The sequence below is a fragment of the Triplophysa dalaica genome, chromosome 15, assembly GCF_015846415.1.
Source record: "Triplophysa dalaica isolate WHDGS20190420 chromosome 15, ASM1584641v1, whole genome shotgun sequence".
Classification (NCBI taxonomy): Eukaryota; Metazoa; Chordata; class Actinopteri; order Cypriniformes; family Nemacheilidae; genus Triplophysa; species Triplophysa dalaica.
The window spans coordinates 22,343,300-22,360,966 of record NC_079556.1 but is presented as its reverse complement, the minus strand read 5'-3'; the positions used below and the strand labels follow the sequence as shown (position 1 = coordinate 22,360,966).

The window sequence follows — 17,667 nt, the reverse complement described above, 5'->3', positions numbered from 1 at the left end:
TGAACTGTATTTTAAGAATGTTCTTATTGGTCATTCTCTGACAAGGTTCTTCATCCCCTCCTCCTCGTCCTGTAGATCATTGAGCTCCCTGTAATAACACTGTAATAACACATTTGTTTTGCTGAAGAAAGTGAGTCCGAAGACTCTTCTGTGGCCTCGGAGTCGCTTCACTGGTTTTCTGTGCCAAGAACGTCTTCTAATGATCTCATTTCCTGTGCGTTGTTTTAATTAAGACGCTGATGATCCAATGAGGTTTTTCTTCAGCAGACGATCTGTAAATGAGTGCCGTGCAGCTGCGTGTTTCACGTGCAATTACTGCGCTGATGTCATCTAATGACGCTTACAGACGCTGATTGCTGAACATCCCATTAGAGTCTGATTGTGTGTGTGAGTGGAAGCGGATCTGTTATCTGTCATTGTGATGACCTATGACCTATAAATAGAGCCTGTGAGATGTGCTCGAGCAGCGAGGATGATGGGATATGAGTGTTGTTCGACTCATTCTGACCCGGCAGAGTGTTGCTGGATGATAAACTCGCTGTGACTGTGATTCAGTGACACTGCAATACTGTAAACTGTCAATCACTCTTCACACCACACTTTCATATGTGAAAGCAGAATGGACTTTTAAAAAAAAAAACGTGATGCCATAGAACAACCTTTTTATTTACTAACCAAACTTTTTTCAGTTCAAACAGCCTTTTATCCAACAGAATGCTTTTGTAGATCTTAAAGATTTTTATAGCCTGACAGAGAACTTTTAAGAAATCTTTATTTTTAAGAGTGTGTGTCATCCGTTATACTGTGTGAAATGACTTTCCAGACACATCGTTGTGCGTTTATTGTTTCATCATTCATTGTTTTCACATTATAATACTTCCTGTGTTCATCTTAAATGCACGGTGACACATGAAAACCTGAAATGGCTTGTGTTATTGGGTGTTGAATATGAATTTGAATGCATTGAACTCCTTACAGATAGGATTTAACTACAAATGTGGGGATAAATAGTTCAGCTGTATTGACATTTATTCACAGGAACAAGTTGATAAGATATATTGTATTTCATTTAAAAACGTATCCTTTGTTTTCTTCTGTTTCAGATCAAAACGACAAACAAATATTCTTCTCCAGAAGACCAGGTAAATGATTTTAACTATGGTAAATATCCTTAAATCTCATAGGACATGAAACAGATGAGTAATATCTCAGTTAAACATCAATGAGAATGCATTTCTCTTAAACATCAACGAGAGTAAATGGAGATCAAATGGAAACTTGTTTAAATCTCATGTCTCAGATATTTCTCATGAGGAAACGAGTCTGAAATGTGTCTGTCATAAGAGTTTGTGAAGAGATCTCTAAATCAAAATCTCTCAATATGAACTTCTCATCAAATTTGCCCAATTCTCACTGTAATTGGTTTATGATCTGAATCTGTTGCATTCTTGGTAAATTCACAAGCATCAGTCTTCAATTCCGTTCAATTTTATTTATATTGCGCTTTTCACAACGTGGATTATTCCAAAGCAGCTTTACAAGAGAAAAACAGGACAGTGCACAGTGTTTAAAGAAAAAGCAAGATCATTCTAGTAAATCATATCTAATATCAGCAGTCTCCCGGTGAGCAAGACCACACGGTCCTGTGGCGAGGAACACAAACTCCAATAGAGATATAAATGGAGAAATAAACCACGGGTGAAACCAGACTCAGTCGGGAGGACCTGATCTCCTCTGACACGTCACAGCTGCACTTTCATTATAAGATACTGAGGAAATGTTAGTGAAGAATATGATGAGCGTATAAGTTGTGATCAAGGGAATTTCATTTGTTGAAACTGTTTGGGTCTAATTTGTCTTATTTTTATTAGATTTTTTTATTGTTTATATCATATCAGGGAAAATAGTAATGGCATAATGTCACTGAGTGCAGCTTTAACTTCAAACTGCTGTCATGTAATGTGAGTTTAGCATTTAATACTCCGTCTTTGCTCTTGGTTGGGGATGGAATTGTGTGAGATGGAGCTAAGATGGTCAGATTCAATGTCTTGAGGAGTAGAAATGCATTCTGGGATGTGTCCTGCTGAACTGATGGATGTTCTGCTGCAGATCGTTGATATGGGTTGGGTGTGTGAGCATCTCCAGGCGAGCGATGTGGAGTCCGTCCACAGATGCAGGTTCATGGCGTTGAGAGCCGGTTCTCTGCTCATCTTCAGGAGTCCTCCTGTAAGCTCTTTCATTCTCTCTCCTTGTCAATATTACAATGTTGCAAAAATGTTTCTTGTGTTCAGAACCTGTGTACACGCAGACTGATCATACGGTTTTATAAAAACCTGAAAATATGTGAGAATCTCCGTTTAGATTCCAGGAAGAAGTCACAGAAGTTATTAACAGTCATTTCTGTATAGCCGTTACAATTTTGTCACATCAGCATCATCTTTTTGTTATTGTTGTTTTTAAATGAAAGCTTTTTAAATCTGTTTCAAATGAAGCTTTTAGTAAATATAACTTGTAAATCTGTGACTCCTCTTGAATCTCTAGTTTTGTAGTAATGTTGCTGATGTGGATTTTAAGAGCAGATACCTGTGTTCATAAATATAATAAATCTCTTATGTTCTAATGGAGTGTGTGGAGGGAAATCTATTATCCACGGCGACCTGGAGCACATAAGTTATTTGCGACGAATATTTGATCTTGGCCATTAAGGCTGTGAGCACAGGTTTCCTTGCTTATGAAAGACAACCTCGTACTTTGTGCTGGCTGTGTTTTTCTAAGCCATTATAGTGTCTGTGCTTTAAATGCGCATGCTTTTGAGTCGTCGTCCTCGGCGTGACTCGTCTGCGCTGAATTAACGTTATTATAAGTGATTTGGATTAACTTTATGACCATAATAGAACGCTGTGCTGATATTTCATTAAATATGCATTAGTGATTTAATAAAGACGGCATTCTGGGGAAACGTTTTAAAGAACAAACTGATTTCTCATTATAAATCAGATTTATTTCTGTGTGGGTTTACAGTATGAACTGTTTTATAAGGGTCATTTCTCTGTAGGTCACAAAGAGGGGAATTTACATTGTAATGGAGATGTCAGAGGTAATATATGTTTCTAAAGCAGAGATACCAGGAGGAGCATCTATGATCGGACCAAATTTGTATCACTTGAAATAAACGGCTGTGTTAAATGACTTCTTATGCTACTGATTCATATTACACACTAAATCACAAGCTCCTGTCAGATTGTCTGCATGAATACACAGGAGTATTGTTGTGTGACTTTTTTTTGTATTTTTTCGTCAGGTCACGGCGTCAGATTGGACAGAAGCTGTGGCTCGATTTCACCTCTGTGAGGTTCTGTTTAAATTTCATAAGGTAGGTAAAATGATCTGAGTTTATTCTGTTTATCATGTAACGAAATGTTAAACGTTCATCTCTGTCACTTACCACAGAGAGCAGCTTTGATTCATTCATTTGTTTAAAGTCTCCATTGGTCAATTTTTTGAAATTGAGAGTTTTACATCATCTGAAAGCTGAATGATTAAGCTTTCTATTGATGTATGAGTTGTAGAGGATAGGACAATATATGGCGGCTCTCCTGTTCTGTGCCAAGTGGTTGATATCCTTAGGAAAACATCATGTTGATCCTGGGACAACATTTAAATCAACCAATCAGATTTGAGAAATAAGTTTACAGTTTATTTTAAGTTTAATCTTCCAACCAGGATTACTTTAGTATTTCACTCATCTTTTCCCTCATTTTAGGGATAAATTATGGTTTGGGGTTTGGTGTGGGTTTAGGTTTAGGTTTTATTTATAAAAATATTGTCTATAGGTCAAAAAAATATGTTGTCCTGAGAACATCAACCACTTGACAAAATCAGGTTGAGTATTTTTGGTGGAGATACACACGTTTATAAATCTGGAATCTGAGAGTGAAATAAAATCCAAACACTGAGAAAATGGCCTTTAAAGTTGTCCATCAGAGGCGCTGTAGCAGGCCATACACTCACAAAAATAAAGTTTTTATATATTTAGGGCAGGAAATTTACAAAATACCTTCATGGAACGTGATCTCCACTTAAAATCCTTATGATTTTTGGCATAAAATAAAAATCTATACAATTTTGACGCACACAATGTATTTTTGGCTTTCACTAAAAATGTTCCTATGCTACTTAAGACTGCTTTTGGGATGCAGGGTGACACATTTCTATTTCAGTGAAAAGCAGTTCAGGCTTTTTTTTTAATAATTTTGTTTGACTTTGAGCATGTTTGAGTTCATTTAAGGCACATGAGTGGGTTTTAAAGAATGGAGATCATCATTCCCTTTTTCTTTACAAACTGAGACACATTAATTATAGTTAATAATAAGTAGTAAGTGGTAGGATTAAGTACATTTACCCCCATTTGTAACACTTGACTTAAAGCATATATATATATATAACTAATGCATAATAAAAGTAGTTTTGATGTATTCATTTTGCCTTGTTATGCACCTTATAGAGTCTCATGAGTAATTGTAACTACAGTTGATACATTATAACACTCATCAATTCATTATTACACTCCACATTTTTACTTTGGTTATAATTCTTCACAACAACATTAAATGTATTACACCACACATTTTGAACAATTTTAATGCTTCATAGCATTTAATAATCCTAAATAATGCATTATACACTGTAAAACTTTGCTGTAGTTTTGCCGCAGGTTTTCCAGTAACTTACAGTAGATTTAATTACTGCTTTAAACTAGTTTCCTATTAGTGTTGTTTTCAATTACTTTAATCAAAATTAAAACACTTTCAAAATGGACAAGAATAGACTGGCATTAGCACAGCAGTACTGCAAAAAATGACATTCTTCCTATGGATATTCATCTTGTTTTCTAGTAAAACTTTTTAAAACTTTCTGTAATTACGATACATTTACATATCAAGAAAAGGTACCAAAGATATTTAGTCTTGTTCTATGAAAGAAAAATGTATAAACTAGGTAAGTTTATGCTTAAAACTAAGTTACTGACAAAATTACAGCAAAGTTTTACAGTGATACCCAAAGCCTTTAAAGTCTTTTAAAATGTTGTTTCACTCACATGCAAAGACAAAACAAAACACGTGAATGATAATAATAGTAAAGAATTTCCCAGCAGATGAATGAAGTGTGAATTGTGTTTGTTTGTGTAGTTGTGGATAGCTGAAGACTGCTGGATCCACACACAGAAGTTTAGTTCAGGTGAACTGCGGGACAGTGAACCCTTCTGCTTCAGCGTTCATGTGGGTCACGGTCAGAGTCTGTGTTTCAGCGTGGAGTTGGGTTCAGATCTGGTGTTCTGGGAGAAAGCCTTTCAGAGAGCCATGTTCACGGAGGTACAGAGAGTACAGGTCAGTGCCACCACGTCACAACAATTACGACGGAAGGAACGGAAATCTGAAAGCAGAAACATCACAGATCTTTATAGGCTTTCCACTATTTCATCTTTTGTGTTCATGCAATGGAAGTCAACGGGGTTTAGTGTTGTGTGGTTACCAATGTTCTTCCAAATATCTTCTTTTGTGTTCTGAAGAGATTTAAGAAACTTTTGAGAGGTGAGTCACTACATTCATACACAGCTCCTGTAGATGGACGTCCATTTTATTTATATTTTGTTTTGTTTTTTGACATTATAGTGAAATATAATACTTAATTCCATTATACCAGTGTTTCTCAGCAGAGGTGACGATCACAAGGATGATCATTAGGATCATATCAGGAAATTTTTCTAGTGTTTATTTTTCCTCTCAAACATACATCTTTCTTTGGCCAAACTGTACGGATATATTTATTGTGTAAAAATTGTGAGTGGTTTCAAATATTAAGGACTTAATTATGGAATTAAAGAAGTCTGAGCTTTAATTTTCATTTTAAACCTGAAGATCAACGAAGACAAAAAAAGTGTTGACTAAAGTGTTGACACGGCGCAGCATTGATTTCCCATCTGTGAATGTATGCAGGACCAGCATCACATCTGCGGCTGATTCAATCCTTATTATTGCTTCAATTACATTTCTCTGAAGAGTTTTTTCATCAAGACCTTCCCATTGAGCCGTTAAATTACCTCGACTACACAAAGACCCACCGCATCTCTGCCTTCCTCTGAGCTGCTGAAGGCTGGATGATATGAAGTAGAAACTAACACCCATTCAGCGGGAGAAGGATTTACCAGCTCCAGAGATTCTGTTCATTCTTCTTTAAAAACCACACAGGGTCAAACGCAGAGCTTCATATCACAGTTCTCAGAGAAGAAGAAGAATCTGCCGACCTCATGTCTCACGGGTCTACGACACGCGTGTGTGCGTTCCCATCACATGTTTATTTATGGCTCATGAGCGTTATGTAGGTTTAGTGTTGTGTGTGGATCTCACTGCGCTCTTTTATCCGCCGTCTCAAAACAATTTGTTCGGTGGGCCAGACTTACTGCTCTCTAGATAAATGTTTCGTATTTCTAGTAGAAAATCCTTCGTCCCGAGACCGATGATGTGATTTAACACTTCAGCTAAACATGAGAATTCTTTCAAAGTTTTTTCATCCTCGTGTTATTTCAGCTTGATTTATGATTTCTGCTACAGGACGCAAAAGAAGATATTTTGAAGAATGCTGATAACCAAACAGCACTGAACTCTATTGACTTGCATTGAGACATTTCTCAAAATATCTTCTTTTGTGTTCCACTGAAGAAAGACTCACACATAGAGATTTTGGCGTTTCAATTTCACTTCACAGCGCAGAGAATAAAACACAAACGTTGAAGCACTTTTAATTTGAATCTTCATCTTAAAAATTCAGTGTTTATGGTGCGAGTCAATGCGTTAACAGTGCGATGAGGTCAAAGATTCAGCATTCGTTTACACAGACCAACAATTATAAAGCAGCTCATTTACCTTCCAGTCATCTTCGTGATTCATTAGTGTGTGTGCTTTTTAAAGCTATGATGGCAAAGGTTGTGTATGTTTGTGTTAGATGTGTCTGATAAATATTATCATATGAGAATGCAGTGATAAAACCGACGTTGAAGGTGAAATTATTCAAACTTCTTTACTCAGACATATCTCACGGCTGCTGTAAACGTCTGGTCACGCATATCAAAACAAAACGCTTTGTGGCTCTTTTCCAGAGCAGAAAGAAAGAAAGAAAGAAAGAAAGAAAGAAAGAAAGAAAAGGGTCATGAAGCCGTCCTGAGCCCGCCAGCTGTATTACTCGCTGCCCTTAACCAGAGACGTTTAAAAATAACACAAAGAAAAGAAGCTGTCAGAGACGTTTTAAATCACTCGACACAAAGTTCACCCATTCCTCCATGTGTGGGATCTCAGTCTGCAGCGTGCAGTGCTTGTACTGTACAGCTTTACTGTTATCTTATTATTTCATGCGAGGAGATCTGCGGGATCACTATCTAACTTTCCTTTTTTTTAAACGAGTGAACAGAAGCTGGTAAGGTGACGCATAACCAAATCTTCTGTGAATGTCCACGCTCACATGATGAGACCTTCTCACAGCTTTTTTCCAATTATCTTTGTCACTATTTTACTTTGTACAAATTCATGCAAAATGGGCTCCTTGTAAAATACAGATGCAGTCACATCAATGGTACAGTACAGCACATGATCTGTTAGGATGTTTCCTACTCACAGAAGTTTGTTATTAGAATGTTCCTCAGAGGTTTTTCAAGTTTTTGAAAACGTTTTAAAAACATAAAATGTTCCGTTTTTTAATGTTTTAAGAACGTTCCGTAACACAAGTCACCATCATGGTTTTCGGTGTCCCTTGACTCTACGTGTGATTTGTTGGCGTGTTGTAACTGTGTGCATGTGATTTACTGTTGTTATGGAAATCCAAGAAGATTTTAATCTAGTAGAGTTTGTTGGTGGTCATTAAAATCACAGTCATCTTTGATTTGAGTGCTGTGCTGTTGAACATAAAATCTGGACACAAAAAAAACTACAGCTGAATTTAGACAAACACAGACATCAAGAATCAGTGTCTGAATCTCAACAATGGTGACAATCATCAAAATAAAACTTCATGCTGCAATGCATGCTGGGTAACATCTAAGTACAAAAATCATTCATGATTCCCAGCATGTATTGCAGTTGATCTGTTTATCTGAATTTGTTTGTTGATTGTCCCCATTTTTTAGGTTCATACACTGATTCTTGATGTCTGTGTTTGTCTAAATTGTGTTGTAGTTTTTTGCACTCTTTTTTCACAAATGTTCTAGACATCTGATCTAGACTGATTTTATAATGTTCTTCAGGATCAAGAACACAATTTTCAAGTAATATTCATGACTCATGAGAGTCAAGGGACAAGAGCCCAACTCAAGGAAATAAAACATTTTCAAAAACCTCTGAGGAACATTCTTATAACAAACTTCTGTTAGCTGGTTTACTGGCTGTTTTATTTTGTGATTGGAGAACAGGTTCCAAGATCTGGAAGGCGGTTTGGTGTTTAGTAAGGGTTAATCCACGGCTAGCTGGGAATCAAAGGATTTTTATGCAAATGTGGTGGCCGAGAAGCAAATCCTTTAATGCACAGCTAGCCGTGGATTATCCTGCTTAAACCATGGTCATTTGCCAAGTTAACGCTTGACTTGTTGTTTACAGTGTAATTTGTGATCAGACATGTACAAATGTTCTTTGGATCACACTAACTGGGACTCCTCTGTGCATTAGTCCCAGATAACAACCTCTCAAAACTAATAACACACGGAAACCTGAATGTAGCAAATCATGAATGAAATATAAATGTGTCTTTTAATCACATATATGACATTATATTTACAAACGATTAAACCAATTTGACTGTTTGTGACATTTGAACGTTGTTTCTTAACTTAAAACCGAATGTAAATGCATTTTCCTCATGGAAGGTCTGCAAAAATGAGCTAATAAAATATATCAAATTCACATTTCATGTCCAGTGTTTCTAATATGGAAAAAAACACTTTGCGTCGGGTCCTGATCACACTTTCGGGGTTATACAACTGGCTGCCTGTACATTATCACTTACATAACGAAACCTGCAAATGTCGTGACTGGCCAATCAGAATCAAGCATTCCAATGAGCCGTCAAATAAATGGTTTTAATGCGCACCTTCCAGCCAATCAGAATCCAGTATTCAAACAGACCATGGTATAATTCTTAATACACGAACATGACTGATAGTTGTCCAAATTATTCTTTTTACAGTGAGCAAGTTAAAAAATTAAGCAATTTTTAGCACCAGATTGATGTAAAGTTGAGGGAAAGAATTAAAAATGTGTTTTGCTCTAAAAATGCTGTGTTATTGACTTAACACTGTGTTGAAAATACGACAGCATTTCTAAATTTTTCTTTTTAATTTGTTGTTCCACACATATTTCAGTGTTTTTTTCTGTGGTCTCACATGGATGTTCAATGAGTTCTCTTTTTCTTATGGCAGAAACAATAAACACACTTGACACATGTGTATTTGTGTACTTAAGTTGAATGACATTCTGGCCTCCATGAGAAACATTATATCACCGACACAAGCTCAAGTTTTGTTTGTAGTATGTCCAGATGTGGGTGATGAATTGAACATTGAAATGCTTGATGTGACGCTGTTATTCACACAACACTCGCAGTATGTGCAGTGCTTTTATGCTCTGCTGGTGAAAGCTTTGACAAAGCTCCGTGTGTTTCTCAGATCCCTCCGAGGAAAGTCTCCAATTAGTGGCTCGTAGTCGCAGCTTCACATCTGACAGCCGGCGTTCACGCACGGCGACCGAAAACGCTACAAATCCGCTTGTGTGCCGGCAGCTGAATTTAAAACAGCACATCTGTGAAGCGACAAGCCCCCTCACTTCAGTTCAAACACATGAAGACCATCACAGCTCAAGTCCTGGTGTGGGCTCTGAGGTGTGATCACATTCAAATATATCTGTGACGGAAAGAAAACATGCTCCTGAATATTTGGAACTAAACAACAATCACACTGCATAGTCCAGCGGTTCTGACGGGATACACAAACAAGAATAACATCCAAACTCACTCAGTCTTGTGTGTATGTGTGTAGAGTGCTTTTGTAAACTAGTATACTGTGTGTGAGACTGTCCGTGTGTGTGTGAGACTGTCCGTGTGTGTGTGAGACTGTCTGTGTGTGTGTGAGACTTTCTGTGTGTGTGTGTGAGACTTTCTGTGTGTGTGTGTGTGTGTGTGTGTGTGAGACTGTCCGTGAGACTGTCCGTGTGTGTGTGAGACTTTCTGTGTGTGTGTGTGAGACTGTCTGTGTGTGTGTGTGTGTGTGTGTGTGTGTGTGAGACTGTCTGTGTGTGTGTGTGTGTGTGTGTGTGTGTGTGAGACTGTCTGTGTGTGTGTGAGACTGTCTGTGTGTGTGTGTGTGTGTGTGTGTGTGTGTGTGTGTGTGTGTGAGACTGTCCGTGTGTGTGTGAGACTTTCTGTGTGTGTGTGTGTGTGTGTGTGAGACTGTCCATGTGTGTGTGTGTGGGGGGGGTTAGAGAGAGACTTTGTTGGAGTGTTATGAGGCGTTGTAAAAGATTTGAGAAACACAATTGTAGGCTAAGCTCAGAGAATGTTAAACTGTGTGTATGGGGAAGCTCATAAAATCTTTAAAAGCTATTTAAAAGTCATAGAAGTTTTTAAAGTTAACATCAATTTTTAAAGCTCAGCACTAAACTACTTCATCAGCTTTGTAAATGTAATCTGTGTAAAATGAGTTTAAAATCCTTCTCCAGTAATCACACATGACATGAAGATTCATCCGTCAAACGCTGAGGGACTTTACTCTGTTTACATTCTGAGTTTATGTGCAGCCATAAATTAAACCTCTTACACTTTTAATGAACACTTGTGTGTGTGTGTGTGTGTGTGTTTGTGCTAAAACAGTGATGCCAGAGAAGAACCATTCAGTCAAAGGTTCTTTAAAAACTTCTCTTCCTCAACTTTTTGTAATCTGAAGAAGCTTCTTTTTGAAGCAGATGAGCTCTTCAGATGTTAGAGGGTCTTTATGAAACCATTAAGACAAAGAGGTTCTTCCATGAAGCACCTTTATTTAAGAGTGTGTGTGTGTGTGTGTGCACAAGATAAAGAGACTCAGGAGAAATCTCAAGAGATCTCAGTGTGGGTGAAAAACCTTCAGCGTATGTAAGTCAGGGCTGTTTTGACAAACATCAATAGTCTCTTTACTCACATAAGTGTGTTAGATGATGATGATGTGGAACAGAAGTGTTACTGTTGGGCGTCATAAATAAAATGTCTTATTCAGGTCTTATTTCAAAAACCGCTGACTGTAAAACAGCACAATATCTTTATCACTCTAAAAATCGTGCACGCTATAATGATCAAAAATAATATAAATGTATTTTTCATATTCATTATTACAGTTGTTTTTCACTATGCACTGCATTAAATTGCATTGTAGCATTAAGTGAAATGTCTGTAAAATAAGGAATAAATGTGCTGGTCATTTTCCACACGTACTTTAAGTGTTTTAACAGATTTTTTTACAGTGTATTTCATGCATATTAATGTAGAAATGTCTCCTCTGTGGAGGACTTGAGCTGAAAACACATATGGGACAGAATAGATAGTAGATTATACTGAATAGGACTCGTAGAACAGGAAAGAACAGAATACTGTATTCCATTTATTGGCCGGGGTCGATGGGATTTGTAAACAGATTTTGGAAATGGAAGCAGAAACCGAGTAAGCAGCTGTGATCCCACGACTCATCCGTCAGTTTCTGTGCATCTGTTCAGATGTATTTCAGCGCTGGTCTTCAGAAAGTGTACAGTAGATGATGTGATCTGAAGGGTCAGTGTGCTGTGAATGCTGATGTCTTGTCTGTCATGAATGTGGTTCTGGTTTGAAGCGCTCGGGCTGTGATTTTGGTCGGTGAAATGATAAGAAGAAATAATTGTTTTTTGCTAAAACAAGCATCACCGTTGATATTGTTCAGCCGTGAACTTCAAGTTTTAATGAACATCATCAGTCACGCGGTGACACTCTGAATGACGTGTTCTTGTGTTTCTTCAACAGTCTCAGAGTTACATGTGCAGCAGTCAGGGGAAGATTCTCTGCTTTACAATCCACTTTCAGTCGGGATTTTCCTGCTCTGACAACATTTCAGCGGTAAGAACACCAGACATCCAAGTGTTTGTTATGACCTTCCATGGGATTCACACATCTATACCAATGGCGGCTGCTGATCTTTTAAAGAGGGGAAGCTCATTTTCGGCCTAATCATAAAAATTGTCCATTTATTTATATGTAAATTCTGCCCTACGTTTTCCAAGAAAATGCTCTGTAACCCTGTCGTACCAACTAGGCGTCTTTTCCAGTGACTTGACCAGTGTCCTCTCAATGGCCAGCAGAGCTAGGCTGCTTAAACGGCCTCGGCCCATTGTGTTACGGGTGTAGGACTTGAGCCGCTTTAAACAGGAGAAGCTTCTTTCTACACCTGCAGATGTAGCTCCAATTGTTGGCACTAATGAGAACAGTTTGTAAAGCTGAGGCATTGCACTGTCCAACTCCATGTCTTTAAGGAACACCAAGTAATCACACAGCTTTCCCCTGTTACTCGGCAAGTCCTGATCTGAATACAGGACTTGAAGTTCAGACCTCAGTCTCCCTGAATCAAAGTGATGGCCATAACTTTTCAGGACACTTTGGAAGGCCTCCTCTGGAAATGCTTGTCTCATGTCATCAAATTTCCCTGGATTGACTAATTCTAAGAAAAGCATACTTTCCAAATTTGAAAAACGTCGAGGAATCTGCTAAGTTTCTCCTCTAAGGAAGACTTTCTAATGGCTTTGCCAAAATCAGGTCGACAATATTAGCACTGTCTGCCATCGTGTGCAGTTTGCTAGCTGGCTAGTTCAGACTATATGAATTAATGAACAAACGATCTAATATATAGATATATATTTAACTCAACGGGAGGAAATGTGGGAATTATGTTACAGTTTTTCTCAATTGTTTACACACAAATTCTGGTACTTGAGACACAATGACCACAACATGTAACTCATTCACCAACCACCTGAACCAATTCTGCTAAACTACAGGCACAGGTCCTGCTTTACACTCAAATTGCAGTTCTAAAACACACTTTTTTCAAAACACTACACACAATTCTCTGCTTTTGGCTCAATTTTCATGCAGAAAATATCTTGTTTTCATAAGGAACACACTGCCATTCAAATATGAACACTGACTCCTCACAAGGGCAAACACCCGTCACACAGATTTACAATTATCAATCAGAGCTTTAGCATAAAAGGGCAACAGGTGAGCTCTTCTGTTCTGGAGCAATGGATGCCAACATTGGAAACAGAGGCAGAGGAGTGAGAGTAAGAGGAGGAGGAAAGGGAGGACGGGGAGGACAGGGAGGACAGGGAGGGCCAAGGACTGTAATCTCTGATGAGATCTGAGCCACTTTGGTTGATCATGTGGTCTAACATGAGGGAGGCTGGGCAAAGAGTACAGCCACATCTGAACAGGTCACTGTAGCATCCATCATCCAGACTTTACCAAATGAGAATAGTTAAGAAATCTACTCTCACTAGAAAATAGCAGTTCTGAATATCAATACAGTGCTCAATGAGTACAGCAGTACAGTATTGCCTGTGGACTGTTCTGTAGGACTGTAAAAATACTGTAAAGTATGTTTCAAGTATTTAGGAAATGATAACCTACTTTGTATTTACAGTATTTTAGTATTTGTTTGGCAGAACTGAAAGATTACCAACACAAGGTGGTCGGGAACGTGTTCTGTCTCCTGAACAGGAAACTGAAATCATGAACATGGTCCTAGAAAACAAGTCATAACATTACGGCAAATACAAAGAAAAATAATAGAAAACAATGACATGTTTCAAAATCTTGATAGGGTAAGCTTATCAACACTGTGTCTTGTGTAGAAATCATCTAAGGATGTAGCAGGTCTAAGGGGTGACATTTGAACACAATTCAGAAAGAGTCAAAGAATTGTGACATAACTGTGCAAGTGAGTCCCACAAGTGATGCTGACTCTCAACACTGTGTACAGTAAATTATTCTGTTGTTTTGTGTGTAGTGTATGCGCTACTTTGTGTTGGTTGGGAATGAGATGTACACTGTGTACATTGTTTTTGTGGGAAAAATAAAATAAATGTTAGTGTATTTGTGTGTTCTGAGTATAAAAACAATATTCTCAAATATTAAACAACACATTTATGTTTGTACTGTCTGTAGTAAGTGTGACACTAAACCCAAAAGAGGCTTAAATCATTATGATGAATGAAGAAGAAGTGTTTTACATTCATCATAGTGTTTTACATTGAGCACATCAGTGTTCAGCTGCTTCTTATAAATGTCTACACATATGATGCTTTGTGTGTGTCATTTAAAAACAAAATCCCATTTTGAGAAGAAATAACATTGTTTTGAATGTAAAGTTTCATTTTGCAGGAGAATTGAGGGGTTTTGCCCATTGTGTGTGTTTTTTTGGATTTGTGTGTAGAGTTCTGAGAATATGAGGCATGCTTTCAGAAAATGTGTGTAAACAATTGAGAAAAACTGTAAACCGAAACAATGAATGTGGTGTTAAATTGTGTGAAATATACGATGAAGGTTGCAGCAGTTTGTCTTTCGACTACACATGCAAAACCCGCGATGGGACTGAGTTGGAAATGGAGACACAGAGTGATACGCGTCATAATCTGAAGACCACGCCCACACCAACCGTCTCTTTGCATTGCAAGAACCTCCTTGTCATTTATGATTTATAAAAAAAAAAAATGTCTAAAGCTGATATGTGACAATGTGTATAGCAAACAAGCTAAAAAAAAAAAAGAAATAAGTTTTTATAAGCTGTCGACCCCAAAAAACGAGCGTTTTAGGACAAAAAAGTGGATTAAAAAGAGATGACAGACCCTCCAATCATCACGCAGACGCTCGGAGTCCGGCCAGCCCACTCCTCCATTCATCCCAGAGACGCTGAGCGTCCGTGGGCGGGACATAATCGCAGCATTATCCAATGACCGTCTTGTTTCTAAGCACTGAAAAAAACTGTTTAAAGCAGCCCCATTGAAGTCAATGGATGCTGGGCTTCAACAGAGTAATGCACTGTACGCTACGGGAATGAATGAGAAGGAAATCGAGTCAGCCGACCTAAACAGCTGATTCTGAACGAAATTGTTTTCTTTCGAGATGAACGTGTTTAACGCATTTTTAGTCAATAAAATGTTAACATAATAGTACATATATTTGACCATTCATTTTTTGACAATTATAGGGGAAGCTGAGCTTCCCTTGCAGTCTTAAAGAAATCGCGTCTGATCTATACAGTATAGACACTATATCACAGTCAGAAAAAAAGTACAAAACTTGTTTGAAAGTACAAGAGCCGTCACTGGGGTGGGACCATTTAAAGATCTTTTCTGTACAGGTGCTAAACATGAAATACCTGTTTCATTATATAAGTGTATTACACCTAAGACCATTTTCTGTACTTACAGGTCCAGTTAAAGGTTTTGTTCTTTGAAGTACATTTCATGATTGGTACCTGAAGAGATGTAAAAAGAAGTTGTTAAGGATATCACTCCAGTGACGGCTATTGGACCTTTAAACATACAGTTTTTTGACTGTGTATTATCTGTTTACTTCAACCATAAACTTGAAATAAATGCTCTTTCAGAAGTGTGTTTGAAACATTCTCACACCATTCTCTCACTGACTGCTTTAGTTCAGTAAAGTGATGATGTGGATTTTGACCAACTTTACATGCGTACGAAGGTGAACATGGAAGTCCGTCAGCTCACAGGAATGATGGATGTCATACCTGTTAATTAATAATTTGTGTGAATTATTAATTGTAAGTATTAAAGGTCCATCTGAGAACATTCTTCATGGAAGTTTATTTTTAAATAACCTAAAGTTGTGGAATGGTCATAAAAGTGAGTAATGAAATGACTGGTGTGTTATTAATGGAGAAACACGCTGACAGGCTGAAGTCTATATTTGGTTTCTGATGTTCTTCAGTGAGAATATCCGGCGATGATTATAGATGCGGATAGACATGTGTGTTAAAGTTCACGGTCTCTCTGAAGTGTTCACTTGATTCTAATGAAACTAAATGTTAGACGTCTGCACACATTGGCATTTAAACGTCTCATGATCTTTTAAAAGAAGAGTTCACTGTACTGTTTAAGCACACTGTCACTTTAAATCACATTACAAACTCTATATGTTCTTCAGTATTTACACTTTTCTGTTCTGTATTTTGACTTTGAGTCTGTTTGTCATTTTTGTAAATTGATTGTTTTCAACTATCTGATGTTGTGAATTGACAGAAAACCGTTTGGAAATACAAATTCTCCCAGCTGAAAGGTTCCTCGGATGATGGAAAAACACGAGTCAAACTATTGTTCCAGAATTCAGAAAATAAACAGATCGAAATGAAGGTATTTCTATCATAAAACACACTTGTTGTGTTATAAAGTCTAGCTAACACACCTAGAAGCATTTCTCATGATTCATGATTCATTCACATCACTGGACTGAACAAACATGTTTGAGAAGGTTTATTGTTTTGTGTTGGCGACAGGAGTTGGAGTTCTCTAACCTGACGGCTGTCCTGCACTGCATTCACGCGTTCATCGCTGCTAAAGTGGCCACGGTGGATCCGGTGTTCATCAACAGTCAAAGCATCACACAGAAATACATCAACAACAGCTAGAACATCATGAACCTTCACAGTCCCGTCTGGTTTATGCACAATATCAATGGAAATATCTAGTTCTTGTTATTTTTGTATGAATCTTCTAATCTCAGAATGACGTATCTTTGAAAGATGATGATGTTTTGACATGCATCGACTTTTGATTTCCTACCTACAGATATGACCAATGACGTGTTGAAGTGAACTCGTAAGGATTTTGTAGCAAAGCAAATGTCCAGGCATTAATGCATGCACTGTACGGCTAACCAATCACAGGCCAAAACGGGTGAAACTTCAAGAGACTTCCAGCTGTAATATCAACCAAACTATTCCTCTCTTCTCGCTCTTATTCTTTCAATGTTGCCCTTTTATGTTTTGTCTAAACACTTCAAGTTAGCACACAACTGAATGGCAAGTCGTAAATAATACTTTTAGTCGGTATTGAAAGTTGTCTCAATTGTAGCTGTTGAATTGAGAAGTCTTGCCATCTGCAGTTATCAGACGATTCATTTTCCATCCAATTATATAAAATAGTACCTGATCTTTTCTTTTTGTTTAGTTTGGTGTTACTTCAATTCTTTTTCAAATAAAGGAAGCGTTCGTTCACTGCTGAGAAACGACTGAATGTTTCTGATCTTGATCCAGATAAGTCAAGAAAATAGAAATAAATAAACATGTTCAGTTCCCCAGAGAAGTTACTCAAAAGAACCTTTTTTCACTACAAAGAACTTTTGGTGAAACAGAAAGTTTCTTCGGACGTGTGAATGGTTCTTCTTTTAAGAGTGTATATGAATGATTTGTTGTTCTTGTTTCCATGAACATTGATCTGAACTCAAAACAGAAAGCCAAATGTAATAGAAAAAACGTTCCTGTAAATCTTTTTAAGGTCACCAGGGTGTTGTGTGATTGATGTTTTGTCACGTACAGTGCTCCACACGCTGAAGAGA

At 37.6% G+C, this 17,667-nt stretch overlaps 1 protein-coding gene across 1 annotated transcript in view; it reads left to right on the top strand.

Annotated features, from left to right (window-relative positions):
• The window catches only part of sntg2 (syntrophin, gamma 2), a 46,332-nt gene extending 28,994 nt beyond the window's left edge, over nucleotides 1-17,338 (top strand). The window contains exons 11-17 of the mRNA XM_056768824.1: nucleotides 1,104-1,142; nucleotides 2,110-2,226; nucleotides 3,302-3,373; nucleotides 5,190-5,387; nucleotides 12,058-12,150; nucleotides 16,353-16,463; nucleotides 16,607-17,338. Of these exons, the coding sequence (XP_056624802.1) occupies nucleotides 1,104-1,142; nucleotides 2,110-2,226; nucleotides 3,302-3,373; nucleotides 5,190-5,387; nucleotides 12,058-12,150; nucleotides 16,353-16,463; nucleotides 16,607-16,738 (762 nt within the window). The 3' untranslated portion in view covers nucleotides 16,739-17,338. The remainder of the gene's footprint in view (nucleotides 1-1,103; nucleotides 1,143-2,109; nucleotides 2,227-3,301; nucleotides 3,374-5,189; nucleotides 5,388-12,057; nucleotides 12,151-16,352; nucleotides 16,464-16,606) is intronic.
• The last annotated feature ends 329 nt before the right edge of the window (nucleotides 17,339-17,667 follow it).